The sequence below is a fragment of the Podarcis filfolensis genome (assembly GCF_964270895.1).
Source record: "Podarcis filfolensis genome assembly, chromosome: Z".
Lineage (NCBI taxonomy): Eukaryota > Metazoa > Chordata > Lepidosauria > Squamata > Lacertidae > Podarcis > Podarcis filfolensis.
In genome coordinates, this window is record NC_139617.1 from 8,332,611 (window position 1) to 8,351,935 (window position 19,325).

The 19,325-nt window shown below is 43.0% G+C and overlaps 1 protein-coding gene and 1 long non-coding RNA gene across 11 annotated transcripts in view; one reads left to right on the forward strand and one right to left on the reverse strand.

The window, feature by feature from the left end:
• Positions 1–19,325, forward strand: part of LOC310754106 (uncharacterized protein) — a gene marked incomplete at its 5' end in the record, with an annotated part of 138,910 nt that overhangs the window by 55,833 nt on the left and 63,752 nt on the right. For 6 of the 9 annotated variants that reach the window (XM_083595656.1, XM_083595657.1, XM_083595651.1 and 3 more), the window contains 3 exons: positions 7,783–7,832; positions 9,181–9,279; positions 13,616–15,915. The exons of 1 other annotated variant lie outside the window; for it this stretch is intronic. In XM_083595656.1, coding sequence (XP_083451782.1) covers positions 7,783–7,832; positions 9,181–9,279; positions 13,616–13,960 — 494 coding nt within the window. In that variant the 3' untranslated portion in view covers positions 13,961–15,915. Of the gene's footprint in view, positions 1–7,782; positions 7,833–9,180; positions 9,280–13,615; positions 15,916–19,325 lie in introns of those variants that run through there. 2 more of the 9 variants (XM_083595655.1, XM_083595658.1) reach the window with 2 other exon arrangements.
• Positions 9,893–19,325, reverse strand: part of LOC310754126 — a 48,290-nt gene continuing 38,857 nt past the window's right edge. The window contains exons 3-5 of one of the 2 annotated variants that reach the window (XR_014543633.1): positions 15,430–15,666; positions 11,059–11,164; positions 9,893–10,167 (exon numbers count right to left, since the gene is read on the reverse strand). This is a non-coding gene — a long non-coding RNA (uncharacterized lncRNA). Of the gene's footprint in view, positions 10,168–11,058; positions 11,165–15,429; positions 15,667–17,664; positions 18,147–19,325 lie in introns of those variants that run through there. The other variant, XR_014543634.1, reaches the window with a different exon arrangement.

Here is a 19,325-nt window from a genome sequence, read left to right on the forward strand (position 1 = left end):
CAGCTAGCAGACTGACATAGAATGAATTATTTTGCGTTGTGCTGTCAGAGGCGGATTTAGGGAAGTGTGACTGGTTCCGCTGCCCTGGGTGCTGAGCCTAGGGGTTGCCACAGGGCATCACAACCAAGACATAGTGAATTTAGCAGAATAGAAGGTGTGAGGGCACATGCCAAATTTTGGCCTTGCACAGGATGCCACTGAAATTTGAAAGACCACAGTCTGCCTCTGTGGTTGTATGCTTTTCAGGGCTTCCCAAAGTCGGGTGCTCAATGAGCAGGAAAATGATGTGAGGCAAGGTGTTGTGCCATTCACTAATGGCCTTTTCCCAACTGATCCTTTGGCAGACTGCCCATTCATTAATACTTTCTGCAGCCCTATGAGCCAGAAAGTTGCTTTCTTCAAGATTCCAGATTCAGTAGCAGGCTTAGCACAATAAACACACATGGCTATGTCCTGTGCTAGTTCTACCCAGAGTAGGCTCACTGATGTTAAAGGACATGGCCTCGCTGGTCCATTAAGATCAATATATCTACTCAGAAGAAAGCTTAGTTGGATGCAGCCCTTAGTTATTTTATTGTAAAGAATGTCTACCACTCATCTTGCCACAACAATGGGTAACGCTTATGTCCCCAGCAGTGACAAAGTATGAAATGTTGTAATCTCCTTCATACTTGCTTATGCTTGAGTTACAAGCCGTTGCAAGGTTGAAATTCTGCCTGACTATCCTATTCAAAAGCTTCTGATAATATAAAGCTGAATAATAATTTAGGACCAACATTTGTTCTCAACCACGCCAGTGTGCTTGGGAGTAGAATGCAACCCAACAGCTTCTGTCTGCCTAAAAGGCAGAATATATGCTACACAGCACTTACAGCAAAATCAATACAAATGAAAAAGCCAGGATATTAGCAGCAGCTCAGCCCGAAAGGAAAAATAAACCTTCACAAAGAAATATCTCTGGCATGATTATACAATAGGGCACTACAACTGTGTGATCTCAAAGAATGCATCTACCTCACATTTGCCAAGTGAAATTAATTACTTCTCAAAATACCCTACTCATCAAATGCTTTCCAAAGAAGATCGGGTGAGAATTGGGTGGGAACATCAAAGAAAGGCAGTGGCCTAACAGATTCCACAAAGCAATGAATGAAAACATCTGAAATGCTAGCTTACCTATAGTAGCTTATTTAATTTAGCTGAAATTGTTATGGCCATGATCCAAAGAAGTAGAAGAACACCACGTGCTCAGCCTGCAGATCCTTTGACATTTCCTTTTATAGCAGCTGCTACATTTTTAAATATTCGCCATTTGGAGAGTGCAATTGTGCTTGAAGTCCAATGGCTTTAAATTTTTCTAGCTTGATTGAGCCTTGTGCATAACTGAGTTGTCTGCCAAAGAATCTATTCATATTGCGTACTCAGTACTCCCAGCCTCACTGTTGCTCCTTGACACAGAGCCTACGGGAACTGAGACTAATCCCTAAATGACATCCAAAACTACTGGAGTTGTGCACTTCAGGGAGAGGTAAGCAATAATAGGCAAGCCGTCCTTCAGGGAGAATATTTAGTGCCCCAGAGCTTAGTATGCAAAGCGCTGCTGTCATGGAAATCCTAAACTAAAAGACACACCAGTCAGAAAGTAGTACAACTAAATTGTCTCCCTCCAACAAGAGCAGAATAACAGCAGGAAACTAGCCAGATATAATAAGTCCAGTGCCACCTAGTGAGTAAACTGTATAATGACATTATCCACACAACTGCAATAGATTAAAATCTGCCAAAATACATAACATTACACCACCCTCTGTTTCAAATGCTCTCTTTATTCTGAAGTTTATTAATCAGTGTGTTTGTGTTTAATCTGTTAATGTTATCTTTGCTGTTTTTAATAATTTTAAGTCCTGGGGAATTTTTTCTATTAAAGGGCAGAGTTTGAAGCAGCCCTACTTATGTACAGTCCTGGGCCGTGTCCAGAAAGTGGTGGGGGGGGATGAGTGTTCAGACCCCTGGGCTCTCACTTCTGGGGTGCCTCAGGGTTCCATCCTCTCCCCCATGCTTTTCAACATTTACATGCAGCCGCTGGGAGAGATCATCAGGAGGTTTGGGCTGGGTGTTCATCAGTATGCGGATGATACCCAGCTCTACCTCTCTTTTAAATCAGAACCAGTGAAGGTGGTGAAGGTCCTGTGTGAGTGTCTGGAGGCGGTTGGAGGATGGATGGCGGCTAACAGATTGAGATTGAATCCTGACAAGACAGAAGTACTGTTTTTGGGGGACAGGAGGCGGGCAGGTGTGGAGGATTCCCTGGTCCTGAATGGGGTAACTGTGCCCCTGAAGGACCAGGTGCGCAGCCTGGGAGTCATTTTGGACTCACAGCTGTCCATGGAGGCACAGGTCAAATCTGTGTCCAGGGCAGCTGTTTACCAGCTCCATCTGGTACGTAGGCTGAGACCCTATCTGCCTGCGGACTGTCTCGCCAGAGTGGTGCATGCTCTGGTTATCTCCCACTTGGACTACTGCAATGCACTCTATGTGGGGCTACCTTTGAAGGTGACCTGGAAACTACAACTAATCCAGAATGCGGCAGCTAGACTGGTGACTGGGGGCGGCCGCCGAGACCATATAACACCAGTCTTGAAAGACCTATATTGGCTCCCAGTACGTTTCCGAGCACAATTCAAAGTGTTGGTGCTGACCTTTAAAGCCCTAAACGGCCTCGGTCCAGTATACCTGAAGGAGCGTCTCCACCCCCATCGTTATGCCCGGACGCTGAGGTCCAGCGCCGAGGGCCTTCTGGCGGTTCCCTCATTGCGAGAAGCAAAGCTACAGGGAACCAGGCAGAGGGCCTTCTCGGTAGTGGCGCCCGCCCTGTGGAACGCCCTTCCAGCAGATGTCAAAGCGATAAACAACTACCTGACATTCAGAAGACATCTTAAGGCAGCCCTGTTCAGGGAAGTTTTTAACGTGTGATATTTTACTGTATTTTTGGTTTCTATGGAAGCCGCCCAGAGTGGCTGGGGAGGCCCAGCCAGATGGGCGGGGTATAAATAAATTATTATTATTATTATTATTATTATTATTATTATTATTATTATGTGAATGAGAGGCTTTAATCTTGGAAGGCCTTGCTCTTTTGGCTCATGCCTTAATACCTTGTCTGTTTCAAGGACCTAGCTATTGTGTCACTTGAGGATAAGGTGGGCTGTCAGTTTTAGGAGGTGATACGAGTTTTTTTATCTGTTTCCTTCCATCATCTCTGTGCATTGTATTCTTCAGCTAGCAGGTGCTCTGTGTCCTATTGAATCAGACATATGGAATTGTCATTCTTATGCTTAGCCCACATTGATCTTTCAGCATTGTTAATGGGGGCAATGTATCTTTGCTCACTGTTCTGTCTTCTTTTCTAACCAGCTTGATCTATGCAATCCATATCTAGCATAAAGGTGGGAGCTGTAGTTAGTATTCTGCATGATTTTTCATCATCAGGATAAGGTCTTGTTTTGTTTATTCACTCTGGGTAAGCTCTGTTGTTTTGTATTCCTTGCTCTCAGATCAAATGTAAAGATATGTTTGCTGTTGACCCCATTTTAAAAGCCCTCTATAGGTGGAAACTGAAAAGGTTGATATAAGCTGGCATAGTTATTCATTATGAATGGTGAAGCACAATTCCTTTATTTTCATTAATTTTACATAGAAATCAGTTGCAATGCAACATTCTTTCCTTGTTTTTGGAGATCTTGTGTTCAGCATGAAAGAGGATGGAAAGAGAAATTCTATTTCCCCCTATCCTTATCAAATCAATGTTATTAGAGAGGGCTGATTTTACCTTGTGCAAAAGGATGCTACTCTATCTAGATCTTGACCAGAAAGACAAGTAGCTTAGTACTGATGATAAATTTTAGATATACTGGACAAGAGTTCTAGCTTGTCCATTGTCAAATGAGATTTAAGTGCTAATCAGATGGGAAGTGCTGAATCATTCTGAAGGATTAAAGGGAGCCTTTATCCATCTCCACTAATATTCCAAGCTATAACCGAGACAAAAAGGAGAGTATATCCACATGGTATTATTTTCATTCTCAGATATGCTGAATTAAACACTTTAGTCAATCTAAGATTCATAGTATCTGGGGTGACTGGGGTAGTAGTTGCACTGGAGCTGTATATGTGGTGGGAGAAAGAGAAAATCTTTTTGTGATCCGTCTGTCTTGAGAAACAATGGGGTGCACCTCCTGGGGTGAAGTCAAACCACTGGAGAATCACATTGCCTGCTGTGGCTGCAGAGACTCGTAACTAATAACAGCTGCCTCCTGCATCGTTTTTGCTGCGTTTGCAGCAGTGAAGTGGCCTCTCCATGGTTCAAGCCTGGGCAGCATGTATGGAGGTCCTGGGCTGCCCAGATGACCATACCCCTTGGCTTCATTGATGTGGACCAAAAAAAACCAGAGCAATACATTTTACACCAGCTTGACTGCAGGAGTTGCCAATCCTCTGGTAGTAATTGCATTGGAACTGTCTGTGTGGTGGGAGAAAAAGAAAATCAGTGTTAGAGAAATAAGAGTTGGCCAGGTGGCCCTGTTAAGGATTCCACATCTATTTGAGATTTGATCTATGAATGCTTGGAGCATGGCATTCTCCCTTGCAGCAACAAAATCATGACATGTATTACCTAGGGAGCCCTATGTAGATATTTCTTCTTATGTTTTAGGGGCACAGGTGGCGCTGTGGTCTAAACCACTGAGCCTCATGAACTTGCTGATCGGAAGGTTGGCGGTTGGAATCTGCACAACAGAGTGAGCTCCCGTTGCTCTGTCCCAGCTCCTGCCACCCTAGCAGTTCGAAAGCATACCAGTGCAGTTAGATAAATAGGTACCGCTCCGGCGGGAAGGTAAACGGTGTTTCCATGTGCTGCTCTGGTTTCGGTCTTTCAGTGCACCAGAAGTGGCCTAGTCATGCTGGCCCCATGACCCGGAAAGCTGTCTGTGGACAAACGCCGGCTCCCTCGGCCTGAAAAGTGAGATGAGCACTGCACCCCACAGTCGCCTTTGACTGGATTTAACCATCCAGGGGTCCTTTACCTTACCTTTCTTTTTACCTTTAGGAATAATAATAATAATAATAATAATAATAATAATAATAATAATATTAATAATATTAATTAATTAATTAATATTTATATCCCACCGTCGCCAGCCGAAGCCGGGCTCAGAGCGGCTAACAACAGTAAAATAATACAACATTCTAAAATCATTTCATTATAAAATCAGTTCAAATCAAATTAATGGCAACCATTGGGCTAGAGTTCTGTGAGGATTGCCAAAGGAGGGGGTCAGGCTGTGCCCTGGCCAAAGTGAAAATAGTGAAAACCTCCCAGTTCCACCAAATTATTGTGTAACAAATTATTGACAAGGTTTTGAAAACCATAGTCTGAGTTTTACTTCTATTTATTTATTTACCTGAAGTGGTTTTATGCATGTTATATTTCTTCTTGTCTTTTTAATTTGTACACTGCATTGGTGGGTATTTTATTAAAATAGCAAACTACTCCCTATGTGTTCTTTTAACTCTTTTCAGACAGCCCTGCAGTTAGGAGAGTGAATTATTGAATAGTCAAAGAAGGCTCCAGAGTATCTACTTTAATAAGAATGTACCACAGCTTTGCAAATGAAATTTGGGGTGCAGTGGTTATGTGGTTGGACTTCTACTTTCAATAAATGCACTTTAAAAAAATATCAAGCGTTCCTTCATAATTCAATCCAAGTGGAGCAAGAGTGGAAAGGGGGAAGGATGGACAACTGGTGGCAGAAATCCTTGTGTAAACTCACCAATTATTGCATATTAAAATATTTTCAAAATGGGAGGGAAGGACTGGTGACCACAGTGGCATTTTCATTTTGCAGCATGTCCCTGTAATAATTGCTTACGTTACACATCTTTAGTGTCTTCCGTCATAAAAAACAAACAAACCCTCAGATAAATCACAATTTTAATGTTATATGGCTCCTGAGTCTTAGTTTAACTATGTACTGTATAGATCAGTAGTGTGAGAGGGGGGAGGTGTTTTTTTCACGAATGCAGACCACCACCACCCCACCCCCGGTTTCTTTATCTGGCCATTGGAACTCTGTGGGCCACACTCCATCTTCCCAGGCCTCATCCACTGGCTCCCACGCTGCTCCTCCTCTAGTGCTCTGGCTTGGAATTGCCTCTGTGAGGCTATTGAACTGTGAGATTGCCTCTTGCTTGCTTGGATGGAGGGTTGAAAGAAATGCGTAGAAACCTCCAGTTTTCACTTGTTGGACTATAGCCGTCTGTACAATGTCAAGGGTTGCATCTTTCGCTTTGCCTGCCCCCCCTTTTTTTTGGCTCTTGCCCTGCCCATTACTGTGGCCCCCAGAAATTGCCAATCATCATGGAGTGTGGTCCTCAGACTGACAAAAGTTCCCTACCCCTGTTCTAGGTGGCAGCTTCCCATCTTCCTAATAGCTTCTCTTTTGCTATGTGTTCCTAGTGAGGAAATAACAGAAAATACTTTTCACGGAGGGACTCCAATATATGAGAGAGAGAGAGAGAGAGAGAGAGGGAGAGGGAGAGAGAGACTCAGGACACTAGGAAGTGGTTTTCTTTATCCCTTACAAATCCCTTGGACCAGTCTAAGGTAGATCTTGAACCTGCTCTTTATCCTTCTGGCTTAATTCAGCTCAAACCAGGATTAGAGATATTTTCCCCCTCTCCTGTCAAAGTGTGAACTCAGGATGGATGGCCATGTGAATATTCCCATCTGGGTATGCTGCTCTCTGCCACTCCCACATTGATGCACATGCATGATGGACTCTGGACTGCCTGGGCTCTTGCCATCTGTTGGATGGCACAAAGCCCACTTCCCTAGCTTTTGATTATCCTAATGGCCGGAATGTCCTCCAGACCACTTAGTGAAGTCTTGTTGGATTTTCGAAGCATATAGTACAGAGAAAATAGAAGGGAGTATAACATATTTGATAATTTATGTGCATGTTATAATAATTTATTATTAATTGCATTTATATATCGCCCTTCATCCAAGGATCACAGGGCAGTTTACAGCATAAAAACACGTGTAGAACTCAAAGGTTTTTCACTTGTACTGTTACTTCTTGTTTATGGATTGACTTTTGTTCTTGCTGCTTCATGTGTTATTCTGTCCATAAAACCCTGTGTGAGTCCATAGATATTCCATAGGATGCAGCAGTAGCACGACCATGTTCTGTGCTGTTCTCAAATGTATATAAGAGTCCAGTTTATAATGTATATAAGAGTCTAATGTATATAAGAGTCCAGAGGAACTACTGGTGTGAATTTGCATCAGTTCTGTCCTACCAAGCTTGACTTTACCATGTGGCATCAAGAGTACTTCTTGTTTGATTCCATCTGTCCAATATACTTACACTTAATGAGAAAAATTCACTCATAATATAAGAAGAGCCCTGCTGGGTTAGACCAAAGGCTCACTGAGTCCAGCATCCTTGACAAAATCCAGAGTAAATGCATATTCCAATCATGATAAAGAGGTAAAATTTATAAGCAGCCTAACTGACTGCACCTTAGAATAGTTGGTCATGGAACGACCGGAGAGGAGGCAACCCTGGGACTCAGCTACATTCGTCACAATAATACATTTTGAATGTGTTCTAAACATCCAACAACAGATGGTGCCAGAGAGCAAAAGGGAGTTTATATGGATTTTTATATAAGCTTTTATTTTTCTTTTGTTGTAACAATTTAATTTCTGACTTTTTATAGCGTTTTTAACCTGTGCCCTGGACTTAATATGGAGGAGTGCCCAGAACCAGGTACGAGATGTAAGGGCTATATCCAATATTAGTCATACTACTACTACTACTACTACTACTAATAATAATAATAATAATTTTTATTTATACCCCGCCCTCCCCAGCCAAGGCCAGGCTCAGAGCGGCTTACAAGCAATAATAAAAACAAGTTGAATGATTACAACTTAAAAACAAAATTAAAATACAGCATTAAAATATTGAAACATTAAAATATTAAAATGTAGCCTCATCGCAGGAGGAGAAGGAAAAGAAAAGAAAAGAAAGAGAGGGAGGGAATCAAATTGGCTCCAAGCCAAAGGCCAGGCGGAACAACTCTGTCTTGCAGGCCCTGCGGAAAGAAATCAGATCCTGCAGGGCCCTGGTCTCATGAGGCAGAGCGTTCCACCAGGCCGGAGCCAGTGCTGAAAAGGCCCTGGCTCTGGGTGAAGCCAATCTAACTTCCTTTGGGCCCGGGACCACTAGGGTGTTGCTATTTATGGACCTTGAGGCTCTCCGTGGGGCATACCGGGAGAGGCGGTCCCGTAGGTATGAGGGTCCTAGGCCGTGAAGGGCTTTAAAGGTCAAAAGTAGCACCTTAAATCTAAGGTGAAACATGGGGTGTTAGGAGAGAGGCAGTACTTTGGGTGGGGGAGTCGTCATGCTTCTGGGGGTAGTTTGTCCACCTTTGGTCCCCAACCTGCAGTCAGCTCTCTCCTGTGGCTCCTAGAAGCTGTCAGCATGTGACAGCGGCCACGTCCAGGGAATGACTTGGACTGGCCAGCTAAACCAAGTGAGGGTAGCTGATGGGTCTCAAACCTTCAATGGCTTAAGGACTTCCCCTGCATGTGAAAACAACCTCCGGTGGATTGAGCGGATGAGACTAATAGTGGGTCCAACGGCCAAGAAAGCAGTTTCTGCACGTGCTGTAGAGGGAAGTGAGGGGCAGATGGGGCTCGTTAACCTGGGAAGGAAGTCCATCTAAAAGAAGGAAAACACTGATCCTAAACCTCTGCTGCCTTGTAGGATATATTTGGGAGAAGAGATGGCTAAGGAGTAAACCCTACACAAAGGAGTCACTAAGAAGAAGAAGAAGAGTTTGGATTTGATATCCCACTTTTTCACTACCCGAAGGAGTCTCAAAGTGGCTAGCATTCTCCTTTCCCTTCCTCCCCCACAACAAACACCCTGTGAGGTGAGTGGGGCTGAGAGACTTCAGAGAAGTGTGACTGGCCCAAGGTCACCCAGCAGCTGCATGTGGAGGAGCGGGGAAGTGAACCCAGTTCACCAGATTACGAGTCTACCGCTCTTAACCACTACACCACATTGGCTCTCCAGGTGGCTAGATAGCGCCTTGTATGTTTTCTTTCAGCAACTCCTGCAACCAAGTTGGTGCCAAATGTATTGCTTTCCGAGGGGTGTGTGTGTCTTTTCATCAGGGCAGCCCAGGACCTCCATACAACACGGAGAGGTAACTTCAGTGCTGCGAACACAGTGGTGTGACTTCACCCCTGGGAGTGCAGTCCATTGACTTTCGAGACAGTTGGATAACAACAAGATGTCATTCTCATAGAGTGATTTAGCATATGCCATTGTATAGTGATGCACACTGGGGCAAAAAGCCACACACTGTATGTGGTTACAGAGTCTGAATTGGTAGTGACTAAACATCTAAAAGGTCTTGGAGTCATTGTAGATAGCTCAGTGAAAATGTCAACTCAGTGTGTGGCAGCTGTAAAAATGGGTAATTTCATATTGGGAATAACAAGGACTGGGGGTGAAAATAAAACTGCCAGTATCAGTGCTGTTATACAAGTCTGCGGTTCAATTGCATTTGTGCATAGTTTTGGTCACTGCAACTCAGAAAGATTATTGTAGAGCTGGAACAGGATCAGAAAAGGGCAACCAAAATGACCAAGGGGCTGAAGAAAATGACCAATGTTTTGGATAGGGGAAAAGGTGTGTAAGGGGGTATGTGAAACATTGGCTATGCTTATTGTGGAGAAAGTGGAGGGAGAAAGTTTCCTGACTGTTGGAAGATTCAGGACAGACAAAAGGAAGTAGTACTTCACACAACACATAACTAAACTGTGGGAAAATGTTGTAATAGCTGTCAACTTGGATGGTGACTCTAAATTTTGTCTTTCATACAGACGGTCAGTTCTGTGATCAACTGTTGTAGAAATTTCAATTCTTTGTCATGACCAGAGCATGCATTTACCCAGTATGAGCATAACTGAAGTCATCTAGTACAAGAACGCATCTTCCTTTGGATGCCTCTTTGATAATCGTAGGTGTTTTGGTCAGTGTAGTGGTAGTGTAAATGCATACCAGGTGCTAAATTTTATTTGAAGCAGACCTGTTGAAATAAATGTACACGATTAAGTTAGGGCAATTAATTTCAATAGGTCTCTCTGAGGAAAATTTAGTTGAATACCAGCTTAAATTATTTTTAGGGTGTGACAGCAGCATTCCCAGTCAGTAATTCTGCCACTTTGGGGATTTCTTCTTCGTATGACTCTTAATGCTCTTGATGAACAGAGCAACATCCAGACCTTCATCCAGCGTTTGTATCCATCACCATATCCTACTAGTTCTATCAATTCCAACAAACTTCTGTAATGCCTACTACATCTTTGGACTCCTTTTTAAGAACAATCACCCCACTAAAACTCTGCCTTGAGTCCTCGTCAGGGAAAAAGGGGTATAAATAATTGTATAATGGTAACGAAGACATGGGTGGCGCTGTGGTCTAAACCACTGAGCTTGTCGATCAGAAGGTTGGCGGTTCGAATCCCCATGACAGGGTGAGCTCTCGTTATTCGGTCCCAGCTCCTGCCAACCTATCAGTTCAAAAGCACATCAAAGTGCAAGTAGATAAATAGGTACCGCTCCGGCAGGAAGGTAAACAGCGTTTCCGTGCTCTGGTTTCGCCAGAAGCAGCCTAGTCATGCTGACCACATGACCTGGAAAAACTCTCTGCGGACAAACGGCGGCTCCCTCGGCCTGTAAAGCGAAATGAGCACCGCAACCCAAGAGTCATCTGCGACTGGACTTAACTGTCAGGGGTCCTTTACCTTTAATGATGATGATGAAAAAACAACAACAAGAATGTTTTAGTTTATAGTGATGTTTAAGAGAAGCTTATCTAACTGTCCTGTGCTATTTTAAAATGCGGAATCTTGATTGTTTTGTAATGTTGCAAACCACTTAGTGACTTTTTTGTAATATGAAGCAAGATATAAATTACCTCAACAAGAACAACAGCTGCTCCCGATGTGTGAATTTTCCTCTGTGGTCTCTTTGAATGCCTTCCATGTCCCCATGCACCTTCACCACCTAGATCTATGCTGCACCTATTGAACAATCATAAATTCCCTAAAGATGATTTATTTGAACCAGAAGTTTCCCACAGTGATTAGTTTAAAAGCTGCTCTGCCACTTTTTAAAATTTCAAGTGCCAATACTATGATTGCACTCCGGTTCATGTTCAGCCTACCCATTTTGTATGGACCCAGCTTGTCCTTAGTGCCTGACAAATCCAAAACATGCCTTCTGGATACCATTGTCTTATCTACCTTTCTCCATACCAATGGCTTGAGCTGAGTTACAGATGCAATAAAACAAGCACAATAAATTGAACATGAAAGCACTGAAACTAGACCTAGAACAGTAAAGTACTTGAGGCTGGAGCTATTTAAACCAGCATAAAAAAGTAAAGGCACTCATAAGGACTGAGTTGATATTGTCTTTAAATTAACCATCAAGCAATCCTAGAGGAAGGCAGTAATGCTTCTGAATACCAGTTGTTGGAAACCGCAGTGGTCTCATGTTTGGGTCTCATGTTTGGGTCCTTGCTTGCAGTTTTCCCCCAAGCATCTGCACAGCCATTGTGAGAACAACAAACTAGACCAGATGGACCTGATCCAGCAAACTCTTCTAACATGATTACCATTGTGTGGGAGGGAAAAGTAGGGGTATGCTCCTGGCCCCAACCCCTCCATCATACTTCATCACTGTTCTTGCCTCCCATGTGTCAGGGGCTGAACTTCTGCAGTAGTGTTATCAGCTGCACTTGTGTATTCTCCCCACAATTGAGTACATGGAAGTTATGCTAGGGGTGATGGTGCAACACTGGAGCAGGTGGGGCCTCAGAGGGCACCCCCAGTCTTTTCTTCACACCAGTTAAATATGGAGGGACCACCTGAATAGGGCTCTAGTTTAATCACTGTGCTGCCCTGAACTTAGTTGTGTCTTGGTTTTCTGTTCGTCTTCTGTCCTAGTTGGAGAGACCATAAATTTCTCAGTTAGCTTTGTAGCTGTTGTGTGCTCTGAGGATTCCATGGCAAAGTAACCTTTCAGTTCTTGGTAACAGAGTACATAAGAACAGTAGGTGAAGTTCTGTATTCGAGGGCAAAGTACTGGGTGTACTTTGCTTAAATCTACAGTGATTGCAAGTAAATATTTTGTCCTGCAATAAATGTGGGTCTCAGGTAGGGATGGGGGGAAGATTTAAATCAGTTTGCATTTAAAGTCAAAACTCTCTGATTTTGCACCTACTCAAACAAAAGTACAATCGTCCTTCAAAATTTGCGTTTTTTTAAATTTTGCAATTCAGTTCTCCAGTCAAACAGGGAGGGATCATCACAGACCACAGCAAGCAGATGAAGCAATGGGCAGAGCACTATCAAGAACTGTACTCACAGGAAAACACAGTTCTCAACAAAGTGTAATCAGTAGCTGATAGGGTCTATCCTGACTCACAATGCAGCTTTACAGCTCAGAGATAAACACTCGACATGGTTTTCTCACTGTGAAAGCTGCAGGAGAAATGCAGAGAGCAAAGACACCCTTTGTACATGCATTCATAGACCTGATGAAGGCCTTTGACCTCATCAGTTGAAAAGACTCTTCACACCTCTCAACAAGATAGGGTGCCCACCTCACAGTATGATTGTGTGACACTGCCCAGTATGACGGTTCAACCTCGGAGGCCTTCCCTATAAAGAGCGGTGTGAAACAGGGCTGTGTTATCATCCCAGCTCTCTTTGGCATGTTATTCTCTCTGGTGGTCTCATATGCTTTTGGTGACAGGGGTCTGTTCAGCTTGGCACGTCACCATGCTAAGACAAAAGTGGATCTGAGAGATTTTGATGCAGATGATGCAGCCTTGACAGCACACTCCAAGAAAAATCTACAGAGATTCATCAACCTTTTTGTCCAAGCCTGCAGAGAATTTGACCTTACCATCAGCCTGACAAAGACCAACATTCTGGGTCAGGACATAATCAGCATACTACACATCAGCATTGGTGACCACACACTTGAGGTGGTAGACAGTTTTGTTTACCTAGGTTCCACCATTACCAGCAACCTCTCCATTGACAAGTGTATTGGCAAGGCAACTACGACAATGCTCACTTCTCCAACAGGGTATGGGAGAATGTGATGCTAATGTCCAATACCAAGATGAAGGTCTACCAGGCTTCCATGTTGAGCATGCTGCTTTATGGAAGTGAGTCGTGGGCAACTTGCACTTGCCAGGAGCGATACCTCAATGTCTTCCACATGTGCTGAGTTAGGAAGATTTTGGACATCATACGGCAGGACAGAGTCTCAAATAAAGATGTGCTCACATGTTTACATTCCTGTCTTAGTGACATCTACACTGGCTTGGTCATGTTCACAGAATGGAAAATGGCAGAATCCCCAAGGACATGTTTTATGAGGCTTTCATTATAAAGATGTCTGCAAATGAGATATTAATGCTGTCAACACCAACCTTGACATGTGATAATCCCTTGCAGATGACCACAGTGCCTGGAGATAGACAGTCAAGACATGTATCCACAGCAGTGACTAGAGGAAGAACAACCTCCGGGAGGAGTGGAAAGAGAAGAAACACCATGGTGCATCTGCAGCAGCACAACCAGACACCTTCATCTATCCTAGCTGCAATAAAACATGTCTCTTCTATATCGGTCTCTACAGCCACAGCAGGCACTGTGACTCTCCAACGGTTAGACTTCACCTCCGAAGGCGCATTCTTCCATTGTCTCCCGAGACAGATGGATACCAACAACAAGGCAAAATTACCTATCAGAATGTGTCTTAGGAGAAATTGGCACCAAAGTGCTGGTGAATTTTCATGAGAAAAAAATCAAGTTGATGAGGAGATCTGAATTTAAGAAGGAAAAACAGAGAAACCAAAATTGACAGATTGATTCATCCATAGTCTCTGGTGTTTGCTTTTTTCACAATGACTAACTTTACAGTGTTTCAGATGCTTAATGGAGAAGGAACATTATTCTTTTCTGAAAAATAGCCAAAGATTGAATCAGAGTTCCACAGCTGTGGCGTTGCTGTAGAAAAAGACATGTCCCTCACCTTCGCCTGGCTAACTTCAAGCATAAAGGCTTCCCTTTAAGATTATGATTATGATTATTTTTGTGTGTGTAGTGGGGTAGGGGGCATTTTCATACAAGAGAAAAAGTTTATGAATTGGTTGGTGTTTGATTTGGTTTCCTTTCAGCAACAGCGTCGGGAACGTAACTGCAGCTGGGTGCTGCTTGTACATACAAGTCAGGCTTGGCTTTCAATAAAATCCTTAGATCTCTAGCAAGAAGGGACACATTGCTTACAGTGTTTTCTGAGCATCTTCTGTTGCTGAGACAGGATGAATGTTCTTATTGATCAAAGACAATTGGTAATGTCTTAAGGAGGAGGATTTTTAGAAATATATAGAACTGGGTCTTACAGGCTCAAATACTTACACTGAAAACATTCCTATTACGAGAGATCTAAGAACATTGTTCCGTGGTGTGTGTATCCTCAGACATGAAGTAGGAAACACTACATTCCCCCCCCTTTTAAAGTCTGTCATTAATAGACAGCCTGTTTATGGAGGGACTTCCTCATTTTTACAATCTTAAGTTTCTGAAACTTTTTTTTTTTTAAGCAAGTAAACACTTCCTGATTTAGAGTGTATTTTTTGCTTTTAAGTTAGCAGCTGAGCACTAAGAAAAGCTCAGCCACTGGGACATCACTGCAGTTTGAACAAGAATTTATACCCTGAGCTAGGCCCCCCTTTTAAAGGGCTACACAAAAGAATGGTTTAGTTTGAATGAATTGCCTGCTACTTGGTGGAAATCATATATAAATGAGCCCCAATCAATCAATACTCAGGAGGCTGCAAAAGTTTTTAAAAAGCATAAAAGATAGATCAGAAGATATATTTTAGTACACACACACAAAGGCTCTTAAGTGCTGTTGTCTGACACTATGAACTCCAATCAATGTGTCAGTATTTTGGAATTTGAAAGGAAATGGGGATCAGACCTGACAATCCAGAGCTGAAATTTGATGCCCTGGTCTTTTTGATAAACTGACAGGCAGTGAAAATTGCACATGTCTGCAGGGAATCAGGAGAAAAAGAGTTTTGTAGGAAGTCTGCTTATGATTCACAAAGGCATGTGCTTTATCAAAATGGATTTCATTCCCATTCTGTGGCAGGTTGTTTTCTTTCAGATTGGAGGCTTTTTGCAGATTGTAATCTGTTTGCTGCTTTATGCACATGTATAGGATAGTATTGTTTTTGTTGGTCTCCAGTTATTTTGCTTACCTGTTATTGGAACTTCACACAGAACTTATGTGGAAGAATAATGTGAAAGGGAATTATGCAGGAACTTGGTAGAACAAGTTGAGTGAGTGAGCTGGGGGGATAGAAGAGAACAGTAATCAGAAATGTGGTAAACCTTTTCTTGGATTATAGCACTTCAAACATCTAGAGAAGCGTTCAGCTGAGTCTTCTCTGTGATATGCTGTGTCAACCAGCACTCATAGTGGATGTGCTCATATGCTAGAAATAGAAAGGAAATAACTTTCTTATGTATTGCAGTAATTATTGCAACAGATTACAAACTGCTGAACATTGTTTGGTCAAGTCTACCTTAACTGACGACATCAGTAGTGCAGCTAGCATAAACACAGGATAAAATACTAAGTACCTATTTCATTTCTTAAAAGAGTAGAATGTGTTCCCTTTGTGTGTTACTACATGTTCTTGTGTTCCTGTTTCTGAAGAGACGTAAACAAATTTTCCATTTCCTGATTTCACATGCTTAATTATTTTGTATTGTTTAATCTCTCCCCATTTCTTTTCTCTTGAAGATGTCTGTCTTCTTCAGATGAAAGATCCCCCCTTGTCCTTTGTCTGTTTGCTTAAGCCTGGTTTGGTCCTCTGGTTTTCATCTTATTTCTAAAGGCGTTAAGTTTCTCCTGCCACTTAAAGCATGCCACTAAAGTTTTCCTTACTTTGTCTTGCCTGGAAAGGAAACATTGCTGTCAAGGATAACTGCTTCCTTTTCAGATTTGGGGAGGTTAGCCATATTGGATTGGGTTGCCTTCATAGGAGAGTCTGGACACTAGGATCCATAAAGCTTAAAAAGTTGGCAAGAAATACTAGAAAGTTTGGCACTGCATTTGTGTGTGTGTGTTTTATTGGCCATCTTCAAAACAGAGTGCTAAATCATTTAGTGTGTGTAATGCAGCTGCAAGGGCTTGGAGTGGAGGCGTAGGAGAGAATGGAATGCTCTGAGGAGGGGGCCTTTAATGGGTTATGGAGTGATAGGACTGCTGCTGCCCAATCTGGCCTCAAACTTAATAAAAATGAACTTTTACTTTCGCTCCACTGGCTTGCATATCGCCAGATCTAACCATCCTTAGCTGCTGGAAGATTGGCTTACATTATCCTCAGTCAGCATTCCAAGAAAAGTATTTGGGGAGGTGGTGGGTGTGGGGGGTTAAGACAACCAACATGTATTGAGTGGAGCTAGCAAAATGTACAGAACCAGGTGAAATAATCCATCCTTTTGGCTTCTGGTTGTTTATCATCCATTAGTCCAGTTTCACACAGCAAGGACTAGATTGCATGAAGATGCTCAAATGTCACAGGACTTCAGAAAATTGTATCAGGTGCTGTGCTCAAGGATTTAAGCCATAAATCAAGCATAGCTGTGTCTGAAATAATTTTCTGCCAAGGCTAATACAGCTGTTTCATCCTCATGCCATTATCAGGTTGTAAGCAAGGCATTATTGTTTAGGCAGCTGGGATCCTTTCACTTACTTTGCTTTTTTTGTCTCAGGCATTGTGAAGCATAATCTAAGCAGCATGTTATGTTCTATACAAGCCACTTATGTGGAAGAATCAATAATGGCAAAGTAAGTATCGTGTTATCAAACAGGGAGGAGTGTCATTTGGCTGCTCCTAACACTGTTACATTGCATGCTGATGTTTCACCAGAGATATAATCCACCTACGTGGATTGGAAGCGAGCACAAAAAGTCTCTAAGCTCTTTTTTTCCCCTTTCCCCTCCTTTAACAAATAACTAGAAGGTTGTCTAGTCTCATGTCTTCCCTCCTTAATGTATATTTTCACCTTGGGGAATAGCTGCCTGTTATTGATTTAGCTAGGAAAAAATATAACCCAGAATATATTAAACATGGTAGGTCCGATCCGAACTGGCAGCGCGTGTAAATTTTTAGCTCTTTAGTGGAGGAGAAAGCCTTAGCTGCACTCAGTTTTCATCTTACAGATAGATTTCTTTAAAAAGGAAGACATTGTTATATGACTATTGATTTCTCAGCGTTCTTCATAGTTGCACCAGTGACGTGTGTTGTTCCGGCTTTTATGAGAATGTCTTTAATGGACATGCAGAAATGCAGTTACCAGCATCTGTGGCCGAATCTCTCCCCCCTCCCCCTTAGTTTCTTTTTTCTTTTAATTGAATAACTTCCAGGCTTTGCATGTTAGATCCTGTTTCATCCCTCCTTCAGATAAAAAAGCTACGTGAGCTGACAATCGCAGGAGTGCATCTGTTGTTTCAATGGTGGCTGGCTTGATGAGTGAAAAATAGATGCCTGCCATGTGACAAGCTTTCAAATATAAACCGTGTTAGCATTTGCTCTTGAGAATGGAAAGAAGTGGTAAGAACGGCATAAAGGATGATACAAAGAGCAGGAGTTTAGCTACAGCTTCAGAGTTGAAGGGAAACTGCTAAGCCAGGTAATCGGATCTTAGTGCTGGAGATTGATGGGTCATATTGTGTCAGAAATGAGGCATTGGTAAATCACACTGTGCAAGTTGGAGTTAACTCTTTATTAGCAAAAACACCATCTGCCAAGGCCTGGTGGTGTGTCCATGAATCAGCTGCTGAGATTAAAGGTCTCCACCTCCTCACAGTCATCTATCTCCTCCTCTCAGAGCTTCTTCCTCAAACAATTTGAGACTGTGCCTGCATGCCTGCCTTTGCTCCTCCCATTTCATGCCTCTTCTGGATCTTGAAGACAAGGAGGAGGGGAGTTTGTTGCAGCAGGAGAGACACTTTTGACTCATTACCAGCCTGACTCTTCTCTGCCTCTTGGCCTCCTCCTACTTGCCTGCTTCAGCCTTTGATTCTGGACTTCTCTCTGCCACAGGCTCACCCAGCTTACTAAACCCCGTTACCTCTTCAGCTTCCAATACCTCCTCTTCCCAGTCTTCTCCCCCTTCTCCCTCTGACCACTCATCTTCGCCCTACCACCACTCCCCGGGCTCTGAGCCTTCTTCCCTTGGGGGTTCCCCAGCTGGTTCCTCTCCCCATCCCTCTGCATTCAACCAGTCCGTGACATATTGTCAGAGATTCAAGAGGTTGAACAAGGGCTCTAATGACCTTGAGGCTGGTATGTGGCCTAGTGAGCTACATGGGACAGCCTGTGCACAACCTTAAGAACTCTGCTCAGGCACAGCAAAGAATAGTGGTGTACAATAGCAATTCATTTGATTAAAGGGAAGCCTTGTCTCAAGATGTCTTAAAACAGAGTGAAATCAGTGGTACCAGACCTAGAAGGGAACTGGGGCTGCAGAATGGCTCTGTGCCATCATAGGAGCTGTTGGCAATGTGATGATGAAGCAACTGCAAGTCCTGGTTCTCCTAGTGGCACAAATGAGTGGCACAGAAAGCCAGCTTGGCAACCAGGACATCTGAAATTGCAGGAGCCACTCTTTCCCACAGCAGCCAGTTGCTCTAGAGGTGGGATAGAAAATACACCTTATCCACCTGAAATTTCAAATATGACTTGTCAGCGCCAAGGCAAGGGCCACCAGGGCTCTTCTAGTCTTCACAAGCTTTTGTGTGTGTAGGGGCTTAAGCAGGCTTATGCCCAGGTGGAGCAGGTAAAAGATGGTTGGGCAGGTAGGGCAACCAAAAATGTAGGGGTAAGCATCAGTAACCCATTCCACAAAGCCTTTGGCTCAAACCATGACATTTCGTTTCAACTGAGGATGGGGATGATAATTAAGCATGTGTAGTTTCATCTGCCCACATTCATCCTTTGTTTGCCTTGGTTGTCTCTCTCCACATCCCTGCTAAACTTAAGTTGCAAACTTCTCAGAACAGGAATTGCATTCATTTATTTCATAAAATTTATGTATCGCTTAGTTGCAAGAAAAAAACCTAAAAGTGGTGTCTGTATTCTGC